The 20,885-nt window shown below is 44.2% G+C and overlaps 1 protein-coding gene across 4 annotated transcripts in view; it reads left to right on the top strand.

The window, feature by feature from the left end:
* Positions 1 to 20,885, top strand: part of MAST4 (microtubule associated serine/threonine kinase family member 4) — a 606,692-nt gene that overhangs the window by 189,059 nt on the left and 396,748 nt on the right. For all 4 annotated transcript variants that reach the window (XM_058679964.1, XM_058679962.1, XM_058679963.1 and 1 more), the window contains exon 3: positions 1,889 to 2,013. In XM_058679964.1, coding sequence (XP_058535947.1) covers positions 1,889 to 2,013 — 125 coding nt within the window. The remainder of the gene's footprint in view (positions 1 to 1,888; positions 2,014 to 20,885) is intronic.

Below are 20,885 nucleotides of genomic sequence, written 5' to 3'. Positions count from 1 at the left end.
CATTGAAGTCCCTCGGAAGTCATTCCTCACCTGGACATGAATTCTCAGGTTGCAACAGAACCCCACAAGAGCCTATAGACACCCGCAAATCCCCAGAGCTCAAAGCTGGTGGGGAGGCGGCAGAGGTCTTTTCCCAGCACCATTGGTACCCTAGCTGTCTGACCTAAGATGGCACCAGGCGCATTTAAGCAGCTGGTGGGTTGAAATTCCTGGTTCTGGAGGCTAGGCCGTTCTCCCCCTCACCAACTGAAACTATGTGTGGTTGGTGGAGTGAAAGCTCCCATTCATGTGCCCAGCCTGACCCAAGATGACATCAGCCACAGTTAAGCATCTGGTGGGCAAGGTATTTTCTTAAATTTATATTTTTCTTATAAGTGAAGGAAATCAAATCAAAGCCATGGAGATACTTTGCATTTTTGTCATTATTAGCACTAAATAGCTACTGGGTTCTTTATTCATGAATGCTGCAAATCCCTTCAACAAGTTAAACTTAACTGATTCTGTCATCTCCATTTTAGAGGCAGAAAAACTAAGGCCAGCAGAGGTTGACAAACTTAACATTTAACTATCAGACAAAACTTCAAAAGCTGATCTGACTTTCCCCTCTGGAATCTTTGCTTTGATTGTACAATAAGAGAACAATGAGTAATTGGGCAAATTAAGTCTTTTTCCCTGTGCAATTAAAGCAAATTCCTAAAAGCACTTGGATTAAATAAAATATTAGGTCTCTTGGCATGGACAGTTCATTGGAGGTATCCCTAGTCCCATGGACTCTTGAGTTAGAATGTGCGGTCATGATACCCAAGTCAATATAATGACCGCACTTATTACGCAGGATGTATGCTTGTATAATACGTACCTGAGAGCAGTGAGCCACAGATGTTCACCTCTCCTGCAAAATCATCAGCCATGCACGCAAAAGTCCCTCATGATTGCAGAGGAACAGAGCTGATTTCCATCCCACCCCACCTTCCTCCTTGCAAGGTTCTTGAATAGATTTTCGGAATCACCTGCCATCTTTTCATTGTCCCCTTGTGTTTCCTGGCAAGTGCATGCCCATTCATCCTTTGATTACTCGGTAAAAGCTCATGGAACATCTCTTAAGGCCCGTCATTGTGCTAGTACAAAGCAGATCCAAACCAAACGTAGCCTCTGCTTTTACTGAGCGTGTGAATACTCCGGTCCATCTTGCTTCTCCTGAATCCAAAAGCTTCCTTTCTTGTGTACTGATAACCAGCTGAGGTACCAAAGGATAGAGTGAAATGGTTTACTTGCCTGACTTTAAAAACATGCATGTATACATTAGCGTTCAAAGACATTGTTCCATGAACCTGGACAGACATTGACATCCTGACATCTGCATCAGTCATGGTTGGATGGCCAGTGCCTCCCTAGAGAAGGTGGAGGAGAGGTGCCAGCCCCATTTCATCTTGAAAGAATCCCCAGCTTTCTGTTGTTGGTCATAACCTCTTCTTGGTGAGCTCTTTCAGCGTCGATTCTTAGATCACTTTCCATATGAGCTTGGTTTCCAAGAGCATTTATAAATGCGAACGTTCATTTCTGTGAGTGCTCTGCGTGTTTAAATATAGCTTCCGCACATTCCCTTGGGGCAGGCAGATGGATGAAAACCCCTCATCCTGTCCTGACCCAGCTCGTTGTGCAGGAGACAGAGTTTCCTTGGGTTTCTGTGGGAAGTCAGGGTCAGAACGCACCACTGGATCGCCTGGCTTAATTAAAACAATTTTTCTCTGGTTGCTATTAATAAATGTAATTACCGAAGAAGACAGAGCTAATATAGAAGAAGGATGGCTTAGAAGAGAGGCCCCATTGCGACGGAACTACTGTCCTCTGCCTGCCACTTAACATTGACTTCCTCTTCCCCCAACAGGGCGATACCTCCTTCCGAACCCAGTTGCCGGGCAGGCCTGGCCAGCCTCTGCTGAGACGTCCAACCTCGTGCGCATGCGCAGCCAGGCCCTGGGCCAGTCGGCGCCCTCGCTCACCGCCAGCCTGGTGAGTGTCCGTGTGCGGGGAAGAGCAGCCTCCCTTCCAGTCCCCTTCCGCCTGGGAATTGTATAAATGAGTTGTATTTGTCTACATTCAAACATACCCATGGAGCATTAAGCACAGGTTTGGCAGGCCAGAATTCTCTTAGTGTACTGATTGATGCCGCCCCCACCTCCCAATTTGAAATATTTTTCTCCATTTGTATTTTTTCACTGTTCTCAGAAGAAATGAAAATGTTTCTGGGTTGTTAAAAAAAAAAGCATTTGGAAATAATTTCCAACTTGCAGGAAAGCTGCAAAGAAAAATGCATAGATTTCCAGTTGATACTGTATCTAGGCTCTTCAGCACTTTACTTGATTTGCTTTGTTGCTTTCTTTACATGTAAGCAGACATGTATCCTCATGTGTGTGTATAGACACAGATACCCATGCCCACACATATAATCATGTGTGAGCTAGTTGACAGCAAGTTGTGTAAAAGCCCTTTGTTACTCTTACCAACTTGGGTAAATCTGTGGCTGCCTCAAACCTAAGCCATCTATGACTCAGGGTTATCAGTTGGCTCTGTACCGCCTCCTGGGCAGGAGCCAGTCTGGCATCATGTTTTGTATTTAATCATTCATCTGTTTATCTTCACTAATGGGGGACATTTCCCTAGGCTTTTGCCTATTGTCAAAAATGGACATTCTGAAAAACTTTCCTAACTGGAGTGCTGTTGTCTGTATTTATCCTGTTGTGCTAGTCCAGGGTAGAATACAGCATTGTGGGGTGTGTCCTCGGGGCATGGCAGCCCACAATCCTTTTGTCTCTTACTGTGGTGGTAACGTTGAGCCTCCAGTCAGTGTTGCCTGCTTTCCCCCCGTAGCTGCTGCAGCAAAGAGGAGGGCACTGTTAGCAGATAAGGAGCCCGTTGGCTGGTGCGGCCACCAGACCAGAGCCTCCAATGACACTTAGATGGAAGCTTTACCTGTGACAACTGAAGGGGGCCATTGGAGGGGACAATTCCCTAAGATGCTGCCTTCTCTAGATGCAGATGGATAGTGGTTTTGTGGCGAAGATGAGGAGGATGTCCAAGATGTCGCAATAGAGAAAGGGGGATGCTGCTTCTGCTGCCCAGTACAAGCAACATTCATCATGTTGCTTCTTCACGCGGTGCACATCACAGTAAAGAAGGCCGTCTTCTCCCCTAGCCTCCCGTTCCATGAAGAAAGCTTAGCTTTGTCCCCAGACCTGACCAACGCTGATCTGCACCTTTACTGCTCCTTGCGTGTGACGGTCCTGAGCCCTCCGAGTACAACTGCCAGATAAGCTCTTCTGAAAAACCAAGCTCCAGAGAGTACAGCTGCTCTCTGCTCTCGTGCCTCCTCTGCCCTCCCCTTTTGCTAAATTCTGCACTCTTGATTATAGGTGTCACCCCTGCAGACATTTCATTCCTCATTCTTGAGGGGTAAGGGAAAGAGGTCATCCTTCTGAAACTGCTTGCAGCTGCATTTGGGGTGCTGGCATTCTCCTGAGTACGGGAGTGGAACTCTCACGTTGCAAGATTCAGTAAGTCTTCGGTGGCCACGGTAGCACAGAGGGGCTGTCAGCAACATGGCAACAAGTTGGAAAGTATACTTATCTTACAGTCAATGTTGGTTCCTTTGGAAAATCACTGGCTTCCAAAAGTCTCTATCCAAAGGGCTTTCTTTATTCTTCTCTAGTGAACCTCAGAATTTACATCTTGTAATTGAAGAAAAGAATGAGCAACTAGCAAAAACTTACTGGAATCTTGTCCAGGTGGTATTCTGTTGATGCTCTGAAAAGCACGATCTCCAGTATTCTTAAGGAGGACTTCATTTACTGGTTCTTATGGGTGGAGCTTTACCACTGTAGGTGGGGGTAGAGTCATATGTGTGTATCTGTTGAGAGTAATCATTACCTGCCCTAATTGTATTTATTACGTTTTATTTATCGCTCCAGTTTCCATCTCTGGGCAGGTCAGAGGCCCAGTCATACTAGCAAAGGGTCTTTCCTATAGCAACTCAAATGGGATAAGGCCTAATTTTCCTTTGGGGTCTGCTCTAACATGGTTTAAGACAACTTGAAGAGCCTTCACACGTTAAGATGAGTTTCCTGGGAGGGTTTAGCTAAGGTTAGCTTTAGTATCCAGATGTTTTGGCAATGCCACTGGATGGCTGGGGTCTCCAGGAAACCTGTGATTTCTGATTTAACCTTGAACGTCTGCAACATTTCAACCACCAACTTTTTTCTTTTTCTTTTCTTTTTAAGATTTATTTGATTGAAAGATAAAGAGATCTTACATCCTCTGGTTCACTCCCCAGATGAGCACAATGGCCAGGACTGGGTCAGCTCAAAGCTGGGAGCCTAGAACTCCTTCTGGGTATCCCACAGGGGCTGCAAGGTCCTCAGTATTTAGAAACATTACCTGGGAGCTGGGTCAGAAGTGGAGCAGCTGAAACTTGAACTGGTTCGCTGGTATGCGATGTGAGTGTTTGCATCCGCAACCACTACCTTTGAAACAAAAGCTGCCACATGATCACTGTATATTGCCCTAGGGAGACTGAATCTCCAGGAAATTTCTCTTAGCAGGCTTTTAATGATTTCCCCAGCCTTGTCAGTTTGGTAGGGGAAGGCTTGTACCATTTAGTGAAGGTAACTACAAATATTAGGAGGTGTTTAACTTTCTCTGTTGGCATAACTGTGTAATCAGTTGGCCAGTCTTCTCCAGGCAAGCTACCCCTCTCTGAATGGTTTTGCTTAGTTAGATTGGGGTTGGGAGTGGGGGGTAGAGTGGGAAACAAGGGATAGGGAAGGTCTGATCTCTGTGTTACTTTCAAGCTGATATGTACATTTAAAAAAAAAAAAACAACAATGTATCTACCAATTCCTTCACGGGGGTGGAGGGAGGCTTTGGCTCCCTTAAGTGTGTCAATCAGTTATACATTGTTTACCATTTGGGGAGAAAGCATGGGTGTACTTGGTAAGAGCCCAGCCTAGGTTCCAGGGTGTCCACACTGTTCCTCTTCTGTCTGCCATCCCTTGTACTCCATTCCCTGTCTTAGACCATGTTGCTTAGAGAGCCCTCCCAATGAGCTTCCTATGCGTCTGCCTGGGACAAATTAGGCTCAGCTTGATAGGGGCAAGCGGGGAATCCTCAGGAAGTGGAGTGCAGTGACAGCTCTGGGCTTCCCAGCCACCTGCGCTAGGATGTAACTTTGTAACAACATTTTCTTCTTGGGTGGCCTACTATTTAGATTCTTCCACAGCCTTCCTTTGCTGTACGTAATTCCTTTACTGTTGTTTGAATTTCGGTTCCCTCTTTCCTTCCAGGGCTATGAGTCCTTTGGATTGTTGAAGTCCTTCTCTTCCTTCTAGTAATGGGCCTATGTGCTGGCTATTCTTTCTGCCTCTTGCAGACATCCTTAGAAAGAAAGGCATAGTTGATACCCTGCCCTCCAGCGATCATTTACTATAAAACTGGTGCCTTGTAGAAGCCATGTGGCTTCTACGGCAGACGGAGAGGTCACTTCTAAGAGCTCCTCTGCTTGACCACACAGGTCTGTTACTTCACAGCGGGCCTAGGCCAAATCTCCTGAGACACAGGCAGCCATGTGGCAGGGTTCAGAATCTGACCAGGTGCGCAGCCTGGTCCTGCACCATCTGGCCACCAGCCAGCTGACAATGCCCTTTTGTTTCCAGAACACCTGCCACCTAGTGTGGGGCTCAGACAGTTAGGAGTTGTCCCATAGTAAATTCTTCCCACTTCTCCAGTCTGTGAGCAGGTGGCTACAGCCACCTGCAGGTCTGGGACATTTTAGCTAACTTTGCAAAAACAATCCCCTATTTTAATGTTCTCAGTGTTTGAGTTAGGACACCCACTATAATTTTTGATCTTTTTGTTCATTCAGGAAAGGGCTTTTCTAGGTCAGGTAGTGACTAATATAGAATTGGGGCTTTTCCATGCAGTTCTGTAGGACCAAAGCAGGGGCATTTGCAGTGAGGAGGCCTGATTACATTGTTTATTCCATTTCAAAGGAGCCATCTTCCTCTCCTGTAAAAGATTTTGCTGTTAGCCCCAAGTTGATTATCCAAATATAGCCATTCCCAGGAATCCTTCTTAATTTGCTTGTCAGTTACAGGCTACAGTTTCCCCATCTTGGGATAGGCTTTGTGTCTTTGGGATATTATATGCCTTAAATAATTCAGGTTCTTTAGAAAATTTACTACGTTATTGCCATATCATTTATCAGAAGTCTCTGAGGAGCTGGCAGGAAGCATATCTTCTGCATATAGTGGGACTGGACCTTTGCTTTTTTAAAAAGAAAAAAAATTTTTTTTTTTCAAAAGCAAATTTTCAAACCATCTTCTGGTTCACTTTCAAAATGCCCACTATGGCGGGAGTTGAACTGATCTAAAGCCAGAAGTCAAGAGCTTTTAGGTCTCCCTTGTGGGTTCATGGGCCCAAGGACTTGAGCTATCCTCTGCTGCTTTCCCACTCTGCTGCTTTCCCACTGCATTAGCAGGGGACTGGATGAAAGTGAAGCAGCCGGGACATGAACCAGTGCCCATATGGGATGCTACTGATGCAGGCAGAGGATTAGCCTGTTGAGACTCAGTAAGCAGCCCTAGAAGTTTTTATTCAGTTTCTCACAAGATATTACTTCTATAGCGTGTGGTGAAATAAGCCAGTAGCAATGATATGTCCTAAGTTTTGAGGTCTTCCCACTCAGGGTCCACGCAAATGCTCAAAGATTCACCAGTTAAGTCTGTGACTGTGTAATACTTTCTACCCCAAGCAAACTAATCAATGGAATGTAGGGTGGGTGCTACGGGTTGAATGATCTGCATTGGTTTGCTTCCCTCATGTCCTGTCTATAGTCATCAGAGCCAGGATTCTTAGCAGGGTAGTATAGGGGTGTTGGGTGGTCGGTCCTTGGCTGGAGATTGTTTCCAGCTGCCAAAATTCTAGAAGTTGGTTCAGTTCTCAGAGACTGTTGCCTGGCTCTGGACCAGTAGGCTTCAGTGTTGTTTTTAAAGGTTAGGCATCAATAGACCATTCAACCTGACCCTGGACATATGCCTGTGGATGGGATGAACCTGAGCTAGAATGCTTTCTGGAATGATCATAGGTGCCTTGTGGAGGAGAGCTGGGAATTCTGCCCTTTTGCTCTTTGGGCTTCCACTTCTACTTATTTGTGACTTAAATATGATGCGGCACTTAGTTTTTAAGTTAATAGGTATCTTCACAAAAGCGTGATGAGGCCCTCAAGGACATAGAGAAATAAGTAAATCAGAAATTGAGAATCTACTTCACAAGTCAGAGGCTTGAGAAATCTCTTTATAACTCCTTCATCGTTTCCTTCCTTCCCAGAGTGAGGGGGAGAGAGCACGCACATGAGTGAGTGATCCATTTTAGGAATTAACACAGAATGTGGCATGAGCATTGAGCAAAAACTTCACTTTCCTTGTATTTCTTGGGTCTTGCCTGGAACTTCTTGAGGGAGGTTGGATTCTACCACATAGAACTCTGTAGCCCCATCAGTTTTCCTCTTCTGTCCAGAATTGTTGAAAGGAATTCGATTTCCTCCTCTAACTCTTGTCTCTGGAGACAAGTCAGGCTGTCTTCGTTCCATGGTCCCTCCTGATTCTACTGTATATATTAGCTAGGCTCTAACTTAGATAGTGGTCTATTGTGGGTCCCACGTTGGGAGCATGGCTGCCTCTCTTGTCATTTTAGCTTACCTAGAATGAACCACAGAACAGTGGCCAGTAAAGCCATCTGCCTTCACACCACTGTTTAGGTTCTCATCTTCTCTGCCTTGTTTGTTTAAAACTTAAAAAGAAAAGCTTCTACTAGTGGAAAGGATTGGTCTTGGGACTGGGAGCCAGTGTCTGCAGTTTTCTCTACATGTCCCCAGGATACTCTGGGACAGGATGTAGTGTTTACAGCTACCTGTCTTGCCTGGACGTCAGGGTCTCAGGACGTACACTGGCTGAGACCTTTTTTAACCCCTTTTGGGGGAAGGCAGGAGGGTTTGCCCCTGGTTCCTGCAGTGCCTCTGAGCTTACTCCAAGCTGTAGAACCCTGCTTGCTTCTTGCATGCCTTTTAACAACATATTCCCATAATGCTCTACTCTTGATAGGGCCTTTAGTGTATTAGGGCACCATTTGGGGGCCACCACTGGATGGATTGTATCAGCCTTCACACTTGGCATTAGGTTGATTGACAGCTGCTCATCAGCCTTCCTACCCCCAAAGCTATGGTAGCACTGCTGACTGTCCAGTTGTGAGAAAGCTTTGAAGCATAGGTGGGGCTAGGAATTGGAAAAATGCTCCTGTCAGAGGCAGGAATTCCTCCAGGAATGGCCCTCAGGCCTTCACTGTGTGCCTTTCTATTATGTGAGTCTGAGGGGGTGAATGGCAGATGCATGTGTATCAGTTCTCCCTCCTACCCTGGAACCTGAGACAGGAAGCACACTGCCCCCAGATCTGCAGTGGGTGCTGTGCCGGGTCATGCCAGTGCAGCCCCTGGGAGAGGGTGCTTATGGTGCTGGCCACGCTGCTGCTGTAGACGGAAGGCTGGTTGTGGAGTTAGGAACCTGCTGGGTGCTTTTGCGGATCCTCCTTCAACCTGTCCTATATTTCCCCTAAGAGACTTCCAGAAAGACTAGCTTTAATTATTCTTTGGGTTTTTCTCTTCCTCCTTGGTCACACGGTGCCAAATTATCAGGGGACCAAACACCGTACATCTCAGTGGGATGAGGATTGTGCTCCCACAGAGGAGGCCGTCAGAGCCCAGCCATGGTGCTCCAGTACACAAAAGGGAAGAGATCTTTTCCAACTGGGCAGGCATAGGACATTGGCAAAACTTGCACAGTGGTGGGGATGCATGTGCAAGGAGGAACGAAATTCCAGATGTAATGCCACAGAGCAATGGAGGGAGGGGAACCCAAGATACCGCAGTGTTTTCCTGCTCTAAAATGTGAAGGTCAAGGAACAGAACCAGAAAACCAGCTGGAGGTCTCTTAGCCCATTCCTGTTGCACTCCTTAACTTCCCAGAGCAAAATCGGACACACTGTTCTGGTTCCCTGGGAAAGGCTGTCTTTTTCTTAGCTCTGATTCGCACCTGAGGTTGTGCTTTCCCTTTCAGCAATTCTTAGACACTGGTTAGAGCAGCAGTCCCAAATTACTCCTGGCTTCTCTGTGATGCTAGACAGAGAGGGCCCCAGGAGGTCTCTTTAACCTCTTGGGTTCTAACAACTTAGGATTGGCTGGCACAAACAGGCCAAATCATTCGTGCTCATGGTTCAGAGAACAAGGTAGCCTTGGGTGATCTGCACTCAGAGGCCCCGATGCTTGGCTAGGGAGAGTCCCATTTGAGTCACCCATTTTGTTGGTGGATACAATGGCTCATTTGCTTGAATTGCCACCTGAGAATCAGCTGCAAGCAAGAGTGATACAGAGGACATCTGTATTTGCTTGTGACGAGTAAAGGAGAGAACGGTAAGGTAGATTCCTTCTGGGGATAGATACTACCTCCCAGAGACACAGTTCTCTCTTCTAATTCATTGTGAGGGGCGTGTCTTCATGGTTGCTGGCAATCTCTCCAGGCATGAAATTATTACTCTTTTAAAAGTAATTTGGAAGAGAGAGAGGGAGAGACAGATCTTCCATCCTCTGATTCACCCCCTAAATGGCCTCAATGGCCCGGGCTGAGCCAGGCCAAAGCCAGAAGCTGGGAGCTTCCCCCAGGTCTCCCACACTGATGGCAGGGTCCTGGATGCTTGGACCTTATTCTGTTGCATTCTCAAGTGCATCTGGAGGGAGCTGAGTCAAAGTAGAGTGACTGATACTTGAACCAGTGCCCACATTGGATGCCAGTGCCACAGGCAGCGCCTCTCTTTACCTGATAAGGCACAATGCTGACCCCACGTTGATTTCTAAAAGCTCACACCATACCGGTTTAGTTTTTCAGCCCTCTCTGAGTAGTGTTGCAAAGTAAGCTCTCCTGAAATACCCTCTGGAAATTCAGCTGAGGAGCATTCAGATACTCTACCCCATTCCTCCACTTGCTCCTCCATCCCCACGTTTTACCCAAATCCTACGCTAATGGTTATGAAGTGATAACTTGTTCTTGCAATTTTAAGCAGTTTGTGGGGAGATATTTTTCAGGCCATGCAAATACGCATCTCATCAAAATTTCCCTGAAAACTCAGCATCCATTGGTGATTCCTGCTGGGCCATTGTTTGCTGTGGAGATTGAAAAGGTGATTGTTTCCCCCCCAACTCCAGCACTTTGTAGATTTGCCAGTTGGTACATGACATAAATATTTATCAGTAAGCAAACATACATATCTCTATTCCACCTCTACCCCTACTATGTAGATGCTTATTTATTTGAGACATAGAGAGAGCCCTCTTATTTACTGGCATGTTCCCTGTATGCCTGTAACAGCCAACAGTTGGGAAGGGCCTGAATCTGGGACTGGAGACACTATTCAGCTTTCCCTTGTGGGTGATAGGATCCCAGTGATTGAGCCATCATCACTCTCATCCAGTGTCTGCACTGGGTGTCTGCGCTGGGGCACAGCTGAGCTTGGAGCCAAAGCCAGAAATCAAAACCAAACACTTGAATGTGAGACCCAAGCACCTCAGCTGCTACACCAAAAGTTCACCCTGGACCTTTATTTTGAACCATAGTGATGATGATGATGGTGGTCATGGTGGTGATGATGAGGATGATGATTTTTGCTGGTAGACTCCTTCCTTCTCTACTATAAGCTTGTATTCTGCTCAGAAGTCTTTACAAGTTACTTTGCGTTTGGTTGTAGTGTGTGAGGATACAGAAATGGATTTTTGAACATCTTCTTTGGTGAAGATGTGAATGGTACTAAACTGGGATGCCATAGTTACCTTACAGTTTTCTTCATTGGCAATACAACATCTTGGTTATTTGGGACTCATATAATTATGCATATAGATTTGATTTAGGTTTAGCCTATAGTCCTGCCTTTGCTACCAAGTACCTATATAAACTTAAGGTCCTGTGCTGTAGCCTAGGAACTAAATCCTCACCTTGCAACCACCACAATCCCATATGGGTGCCAATTCATGTCCCAGCTGCTCCAGTTCCCTTCCAGCTCCCTGCTTGTGGCCTGGGGAAGCAGTATAGGATGGCTTAAAGCCTTGGAACCCTGCACCTGAGTAGGAGGTCCAGAGGAGGCTCCTGGTTCCTGGCTTTGGATCAGTTAAGCTCCAGCTGTTGCAGTCACTTGGGGAGTGAACCAGTGGATGGAAGATCATTCTGTCTGTCTCTCCTTCTCTGTGTAGATTTGCCTTTCCAATAAAATGAATAAACATTTTTTAAAACAAAAAACAAAAATCAAACTTGGGCACATCACCTAGTTTCTCGAATTCTGTCGCCATGTCTGCACCTGGAAGATGAGGAGATGGTTGTGTAGATGGGGACGTCTCTGTCCATTTGAACTGGTTCTCCCGGCAGAACAATTCAGACTCTGAATGTGCAGAGTAGTTATCTCTGATGATTGTGACTTCACATTTTGACTGTGATCTTTAAGCCGAAATTTGTCTTTTGACCCCAATAAAAATATTGGGAGTTATTTTTAAAAGCACAGTTAAAATGATGGCATGAGAGAGAACACTTAGCTTCATCCTGTTTCCAAGCCTAGAGTAGCTTATTGTTCTCGGCAAACTTTATGAAAACATATTTTATGATGAGTGCTTTTATAATATATGCTTATATTGTATTATATTATATTATATTATTGATTTTTTGGTCATATGCACTTTTTTGTCTTTGCAATATTGTTCTTTTTTTTTAAAAGATTTATTATTATTGGAAAGCCGGATATACAGAGAGGAGGAGAGACAGAGAGGAAGATCTTTCATCCAATGTTTCACTCCCCAAGTGAGCCGCAACGGGCCGAGGCACGCCAATCCGAACCCGGGAACCAGGAACCTCTTCCAGGTCTCCCACACGGGTGCAGGGTCCCAAAGCTTTGGGCCATCCTCTTCTGCTTTTCCAGGCCACAAGCAGGGAGCTGGATGGGAAGTGGAGCTGCCGGGATTAGAACCGGCGCCCATATGGGATCCCGGGGCATTCAAGGCGAGGACTTTAGCTGCTAGGCCATGCTGCCGGGCCCGCAATATTGTTCTTTTTTTTTAATATATATTTTTATTAATATTGTTCTTAACATTTAAATAATTCAGACTAAAAGAACACTATCATGGCCCAGCACAGTAGCCTAGTGGCTAAATCCTCACCTTGGATGCCCTGGGGTCTCATATGCGCACTGGTTTGTGTCCCAGCGGCCCCACTTTGCATCCAGCTCCCTGCTGGCCTGAGAAAGCAGTCAAGAATGGCCCAAAATTTTGAGTTCCTGCACCTACATGGGAGACCCGGAAGAAGCTACTGGCTCCTGACTTTGGATTGGCACAGCTCCGACTCATTGAGGCCATTTGGGTGTGAACCAGTAGATGGAAGAACTTTCTCTCTGTTTCTGCTTCTCTTTGTACATCTGTCTTTCAATAAAAATAAATAAATCTTAAAAAAAACTATCACAAAGAACATGCCTAATGCTGTTAGTCACATATATGTATTCAGAAGGTGATCTATTCAGTAATAAAACATGTGTAATAACCTTAAGTATTTAGGAATAGGATTCAAAAGTAAAAATAACGGTTACTAGAAAAATCTAAGAACACCATCTAAAATCTCTGAGTTGGCATTCTTATCAAACAATCACAAATTATTAATGAGTCTACCTGCAGGTTTTTATGTTTTTAGAATTGCCCAAGATAAAAATTAGAGAAAAATGCTGAAGTGCCATGTGGTGCAAACTTAAAATAGTACTTAGCTGCCACAAGTGTCCAGTACCAGCAGTGTTCATTCTTCCCTAGTTATGTCATTGGTTAGCTTGAACACAGAGGCCAGAATATGGTTAGCATTTGCTACTAGGTGATGAAGGCTTGCTGTTCTCCCTTCAGAAACTTCTCTAGCTGCTAATCATAGACTATGGAGACAATTTGCATTCTTCTTTGCTGGGATGGGGAGCAGAGGAACCAGGGCAAGCTACTGGGCAGTGTGCCATCCTGTTCTCTGCCACATGCTTGCCCGCATTCCGGCGCCACATCCTTTACTTTAATGTGTCACTCAAAACCATTCATAATCATCTTTCTTTTCTTGCCTTTTGGGACTCATCGCGGAACTACCCAGCTAGATAGACCGATATTTATCATCTGCTTCATGTTATCAAGTTTGAATTGGATCATATCTAAACTCTTTCTGCCAGTTACAAACTAAGAGATTTGATGGGGAATAATGCTGAAGTAGAAATGTAAGCAAAAGAACCCTTCTGCTTTCCCCCCCCCCCCCCCGTGGTTTTCTTTCTTTCTCTTTTCCTGGCTTTCCAAACAAACTCACGAGATGGGTGTGTGCTTTGCTGTAGAATTGGCCTCACTCTGCTGGATCCCCTTGGCCACTCGTCCTGCCTCATTGCCCGTATGTCCCCTGTGAGTCATCCTTCCCCAGGAATCTCCTTAGCATTTACTGTGTTTCTCTGCTTTGTGTTTGTGTTTAATATGTCCCTGTGTGACTGTAAGCTCCAAGAGGGCAGAATTCATGACTGGTGAATTTCCTGTTCCTCCCTGCTCTTAGCACAATCACATTTACCTAGACTCTCAATAGATAACCTTACTCCCGAGAGAGACGGTATCTCTAGTTACAAGGTGAGAGTGACGTGTGATCCTACGTGCCGGAACGGCTGACCTTGTGAGCCTGTCCATCCAGAACCTCCAAGGTTTTGCTGTTCAGTATGCAGCCTACCGTTGTGACCAACCTTCAAGTCCATGGGGAAGGCAGATCCCATGGAGTTCTCAGACGAGAGGGTGACAAAGAAGGCATTATCAGTGATCACGGTCAAGGATATTTCATGTATTCACTTTTAATCAGTCATGTAGTCACACTGGTTTAAATATTTGGTTGATTCTTGGAATAACTAGGTTGGAAGTGATATGTGTTTCCAAGTATGGGAGAATGGGAAAAATAGAGAATCAATGTGTTCTATGCCCAGATGGCAGCATTATATTCAGTGTAACAAAATATCGTGCTCCATCACAACACTGTACATTTCAGAAAAGCACAGACCCTTAAACTGAGAGGTATTAATATGTTTGTAAGTTATAAAATGAAGGCCCTGGGCCCGGCGGCGTGGCCTAGCGGCTAAAGTCCTCGCCTTGAATGCCCCGGGATCCCATATGGGCGCTGGTTCTAATCCCGGCAACTCCAGTTCCCATCCAGCTCCCTGCTTGTGGCCTGGGAAAGCAGTCGAGGACAGCCCAATGCATTGGGACCCTGCACCCGCGTGGGAGACCCGGAAGAGGTTCCTGGTTCCCGGGTTCGGATTGGCGCGCCTCGGCCCGTTGCGGCTCACTTGGGGAGTGAAACAATGGACGAAAGATCTTCCTCTCTGTCTCTCCTCTGTGTATATCTGGCTGTAATAAAATGAATAAATCTTTAAAAAAATAAATAAATAAAATGAAGGCCCTGTGCTGTGTAGGATACGCATTTTAGTAAATGCATGACCTATAGTGATTTAAATGCCACAGGCCAACTTGAAGGCAGTGCTAACTACCTTCTCCAGAAGAGATTAATTCCTAGCCTGAAGTATCTAGTTTTCCTTGGCAATGCTAAATGGAGTTGTGTTCCCTCGCCCAGACACGTTGAGCGTTTCAGATAAATGGCATGTTGCCAATTCCTCCTAAGTAGCCTGGTGGCGGGCCTGATACATGCTCCTCCAGCCTTGGCCTGCTGGGACACCAGCCGCGAGTGCTGATGAAGTGTCAGTTGTCTGCTTCATATACATTAATCTGAAGAAGGGAAAACTCATTTTCCCATTTGCTGCCTCCATCTTGCTGTCCCTCCCCACACACATGGGTAGTTTATCAAAGAAGTCATACTCGTCAGAAACCAAGGGATTTATACAGATGCTGTTTTCTGGCAAGAAAGATGGAAATTTCAGGAGGCAAATGCAGGGCCAGTGGTAACTGACTTCTTTGTAGGGAAATAAGGTCGTGAGCCTTGATGGCTGAAGTTTAGACATGTTGCACGTGACCATCATGAGGAATATTCATGGCTTTTTGTGTTTTCAAGTAATCAAATGGCAGAAGCAGTGTCCAAGTTAGTTCCCAATATTTTTCTCATTTTTCTGTTTGAGTCTTGTTCCTTATCCGTTTTGTTTGTGCACTGGTCTCATTCCTATACTTCTTCACAGAGACCTTGCTTGGCTGTCCTGTTTGACATTCTTTCGTCTATTGCTTGTTATACATTCCACTCACTTCCTTTCTTTGCTTTTCATGGCACTTTCACCTTCCAGTGCACCATGCCATTTGCACGTTGCGCTATACAGTTGTCCTTTATTGTCCATAGGGGATTGGTTCCAGGACTCTCTGTGAATACCAAAATGTGAGAATGCTTAAATCCTTTGTATAAAATGGTATGTTTGCATATCATTGACACAGTCATTGTATATATTTTAAAATATTTATAAATTTGACAGGTGGGTGGTTGGGGAAAAGATCTCCTCTCTGCCAGTTCACTTCCTAAATGCCTGTAACTGCTGAGGCTGCACCAGGCTAAAGCCAACCCAAGTCTCCATGTGTGTGTGGCAGGAAGCCAACTGCTTCAACCGTTGCTTGCTGCCTGCCTGAGTGTATGTTAGCAGGGATCTGGAGTGTAGGAGTAGAGCCTGGAATTGAATTCATTCACTGCAACATGGGATTCGGGTGTCCCAAGCTGTGTTCCAGGTGCCTGCTCCCATATATACTCCCATGTTTTTTAAGTCATCTTTGCATTATTTGTTGTGTGTGTTAACTGTTGTATTGTATCACATAGGATAAAGGCAAGAAAGAAAATTCTGTATGTGTTCAGATACAGACATGATTTTTATGTAAAAGTGTGTTTGCACTAAGATTGGTTAAATCCACAGATGTGGAAGCCATGAGTATAGAAGGCCTATTGTATATCTCTTAGTGTACTATCAATTTTATGATAGTAGAGATATTTTTTCTGTTTTCCATCTGTTTTTCCAGTGCCTAGTCACACAGTAGATATTCAGTATGCCTGTTGCTTATGTAAATAGTATATTCCTTTCTGTACATTGTCAGTGTTCTAAAAATGGCTCTTCTGTATTTATTTTCAATTAAAATAACTATTTTTATTAGGCTATACAATACTAACCATGCATAATTGATTCATCAAATCAGAGAAAAGTTAACTGGGGATGTTAAGAAATTAACGTACAATTAATTGTCCCATTGGGAAATGGGAGTTAAGGGGAGAAGTAGAGTGTAAGAACATAGGCTGCCCAGGTTCATCTGTCTTTTCACTTATTATCCTCAGGGTTAATGCTATCAGCCTCAGTCTCTTCATCTGAGGAATGGGACTAATGGTCATGCTGTCCCTATTCCGGTCGTTCTGTGGATAAAATGAGTAGACTCCGTACATGTTGTTTGCCTTTCAGGAAAGCTATCTGCAGGATTTCTGAGATTGATAGGGAAAAAAATGCTTCTTGGAGCTTGTGAGTTAGGCTTTGCTGGAATGATATTTCTAGGAGAGAGAAAAACAGGCACTCTCCCTTCTGATCATTAGACTCTTGTAGGACTTTCTGCCCTTTGCCCTTACCTTGCATAATGGTGGAATAGCTTGTGTTTTCTTCCATGACTTCATTCAAACTTCACCCGTTGAGGAAACAAAGATCTTTTTCCAGAATACTTAACTTTTGTGAAGGGCAAGGTGCTTTCAAACACTGTGTTTCAACTTTTTAAATATTAGGTTAAGTTGTGTGTTTTTCTGTTTCTGCAGTGGCTGTCATATCCATTTCTTTTAATGGAAAAATTATATTTCATGATGTACTATAAATATTAAAACCATACTATTTAAACTGTAATATATTCAGAGAGCCTTGATGAATATTCATCTTTTCTATTTGCAAAAATACATTATGAGAAGTCAGGGAGAATGCACTAAGCATATGCAAAAATGCATTTTTCCTTTTCCATTCATTCAGAATGTTGAGACATAATGTCAGCATTTATTTAGGATACAGACTTTATTTGCAGTCATTTAATATTATATCAATACTTCATTAGCCTTATAGCTCAAAAACAAAAACCCAATCTAAAGCCGTATTAGTTAACTCCAAGAGAGTGTGTGTTAAATATTGATGCAGGAACAGTTTGAATGCCATTAGATAAATTGCTTCACAAAAATTATAGAATACATCTCTGAATAAGCATTCCCTCATTGTCATTGTGACTCAATTCAAAGGCTGCATAACAGCCCAATGTATGGGTTTATCATAATTTATTAAACTCTTTTCCCCTTTTGATGATTTTGGAGTTTTTTCTATTGCAAATAATGGGGATGAGTAGACTTTCAATAAACCCTGTTCACCTCTAATTATTTCTCATAGTAGGTTCTTGGAGTGAGTCTATTGGAATAGAAAGTAAAAGGTGCTTAAGGTTCTGCATGGCTCTTGAGGAATGGTTTTTAGGAGTGCTGTTCAAAGTTATATTTGCATACATTGGAAAAGTCATCTCACTTTACCTTGGTCAACAGTTAATGTTGGGTTTTTAGAAATTTTTAAAGATTTATTTATTTTTATTGGAAAGTCAGATATACAGAGAAAAAGGCAGAAAGATCTTCCATCCATTGGTTCATTCCCCAAGTGGCCTCAATGACCAGAGCAGAGCTGATCCAAAGCCAGGTGCCTCCCCTGGACCTCCTGTGCAGGTGCAGGGTCCCAAAGGTTTGGAACATCTTCTACCGCTTTCCCAAGCCACAATCGGAGAGCTGAATGGGAAGCTGGGACATGAATCAGCACCCATGTGGGATCTTGGCACATGCAAGGTGAGGATTTAGCCACTGGACCATTGCGCCGGGCCCAACATTGTTTTCTTAAAACAAAAAGCAAAGAAAGCTTTGCCTGTTTGATGGAAAATAATTGTTCTTTGCAATCTCTTCATTAGGATTATGTGGTTTGGGGACAAGTTGAAGTCTTACGGTAAAGCCTGCAGATGTAGCAAATAGGAAATTAGGGTTATCCATGCTTGCTCCCGTAATGTCTGCCCTTCATTCCCTAAATCAACTTACCATACCAACTGTTGGTAACCTGTAATGCTCTTGGGATATGGGAACTGCTGAGTGTGATTACAGTGTGTGTAGCTGAAGGCATTATTCCTCAGTTCAGTATTTTTTTTCATCTGGAAAGTAGTAATCTCAATTGTGAAATAGTGCCTTCAGCTGTGGACATTATAATCAGAGTCTCTGGAGTGCTTGTATTCGAGGAGTAATACATCTCATAGTTATTACTCTCTGAGCTTGGCTCTGTTTATAGTAAAGGGATGAATTTTCATAACTCAGGGCTGAAATAGCAGTGGGGAGTCCTGAGCAGATTATAATAGGTCAGGCCTAATCCTTAAAGAGAAATCTCATTATAGGCTCACCTGGGCTTGTCCACAGAGTAGCTGGTTTAACAGGAGTCTGTAAAGCAAAGATCAGCTTAAAAATGGATGATAAAAATCTAATTTTAGTCCAACTACTGCCTCTGTGAAGAGATGATCTAAACGTGCGTCCTTCCTTAAGCCCACATAGCTGTGAGGAGGGATATGAGCAGACAGCATTTGAAGGAATGAATCAACCTTTACATATTTGGAAGATTTTTCTTTTTCTGAAATGAAATTCCACCAAGAGTAGCCACTTCATATTTTTTTCACATGTTTTTTCCTCTTTTCATTTAGCAAAGGTTAAAAAGCTGCAATTCATTATCTCTGCGTGTGCCAACCGTGGGGTCAGGGCAGATCTCGGTGTGTGTGCCTGGAGAGACCAGCCCAGTGAATGAGCTTCCTGTTAGCAAAGGCATTTGAGAATCAGGTTAACGGTGGCCAGATTTCTGTGGTCTGTGGAATTTCCAGAACAGAAACACATGTCCTCTCTTACATTCTTATCATGGCAGAGGGGAGCAAAGCAGACTTGTAAGAGCACGACTCTTAAAAGTTCATGGAAAGGTCACGTTATCTTTTAATTTCATTTTCCTATGGGATTTTTTTTTAAAGATTTATTCATTTTATTACAGTCAGATATACACAGAGGAGGACAGACAGAGAGGAAGATCTTCTGTCCGATGATTCACTCCCCAAGTGAGCCGCAACGGGCCGGTGCGCGCCGATCCGAAGCCAGGATCCAGGAACCTCTTCCAGGTCTCCCACACGGGTGCAGGGTCCCAATGCATTGGGCCGTCCTCCACTGCTTTTCCAGGCCACAAGCAGGGAGCTGGATGGGAAGTGTAGCTGCCGGGATTAGAACCGGCGCCCATATGGGATCCCGGGGCTTTCAAGGCGAGGACTTTAGCTGCTAGGCCACGCCCCGTGGGATTTTTTTTTTTTTTTGCAGTACCTTTGTATAAAGAAATGCATACATCTATGTGTATGTTAAAGCCTAAGCTTCCTTGATGACCTGTTGGCCCAAATGGTGCACCTTTGCAGGAGCTGGCCAACTTGGATGTGAAGTATTAAAACACGACCCCGTGGCAGCTGTCTGTTAGCAGCTCAGCTCTTACTCTGCCCTGTCTCTTTAGGAATGAGGAACAGGTATTGCATCTTTAGGAAAGTGCCTGGTGTCTAATTAATCTGTGGAAAGTAGCTGCTAATTCACAGATGGGAGGACTTCTCCATTCTAAGTTTCAGTGGTTCCCTCTTGCTCCTGGAGCCCACACTGGTTGAATGCCAGGACAGCTGGAGACTTCCCTGGGCCCTGTGGATAAAGGATGGAAAGCAGGAACAGCTTCTGTCTGCAAGTGCTCACTGATGTGGTGGTGGATGGATGCCGCATAATTGCACACCTGTTGGAGCATCATTTTTGATGTTCTTTGGTCCCATGGTAAAATATCAGCATCTATCCACTGTAGTTTTCACAGAAGGACTCTGTGACCTTGAGGAAACCAAGAAACCACAGAACCGCAGACAGTAGCTTTGTAGAGGAAAGGTATTGGGATAGAGGTGTTGGGGTATCCCATTTTTTGCAAAAAAAGGAAAATTTGTGTTTTGTTTCAGAAACTTCTTAGGAAATTGCTGGTTATTATGGCTCATGGAAAGCATGCATTAATATCCTTGCACCCTTCCTTTTCTAGATAGACTTCTGCAGTTGGTATAATGAGAGATATTGGTAATTATGCTCGATTCTGGGTTGTTGGCACCTGAAGCATCAAGTTAGGTTGAATTTTTCAATCCATGTATTCCCCAAATACTCATTTATCACTTAATTGGCTATTAATAGAGTCTCTTTTATGGGACTGCTGTTAAAATCTGTATAGAAAAGAAGTAACACATGGCTGTCTTTTGAGATGCTTATACGCGAATTCAAGTAAGACTTTCAAGAAACTGGAGCAAGGTAAAAGAGACATGCTGGATAATTTGAAGCTGTAAGAACTTGTAGAAGCAGAATAACTTAGACTGCAGGTTTCTAGGAGAGCTTTGCAACTTGATTGAGTTTTAAAAGTTGAGTAGCCTTCGGTTAGACACAGGGCATCAGGAAATGTATATACAGTGGAATAGGGGAGGGAGATGGTAGATCGGAATGGGAAGTGGTGGTGGTTATCCCTGCGTGATATTTCCAGGACTGTATGAGAATTCTGAGGTACCTTGCACATCAGTGATAGGGTGATTTCTGACTTAATGTGGAACTCAGAAAACTACCACCTTTACTGCTACCTTTACCACTTAGCAAGGGGAGTCCCTGCTTAAAGTGTGTGGGGATCCTCCAGCCACCCAGACAAGTGGTCATTTCTGTAAATAATTT

Source organism: Ochotona princeps, chromosome 23 (assembly GCF_030435755.1).
Source record: "Ochotona princeps isolate mOchPri1 chromosome 23, mOchPri1.hap1, whole genome shotgun sequence".
Taxonomy (NCBI): domain Eukaryota; kingdom Metazoa; phylum Chordata; class Mammalia; order Lagomorpha; family Ochotonidae; genus Ochotona; species Ochotona princeps.
Note: the sequence above shows the minus strand (reverse complement) of the source record. Positions and strands in the feature narration are given on the sequence as shown.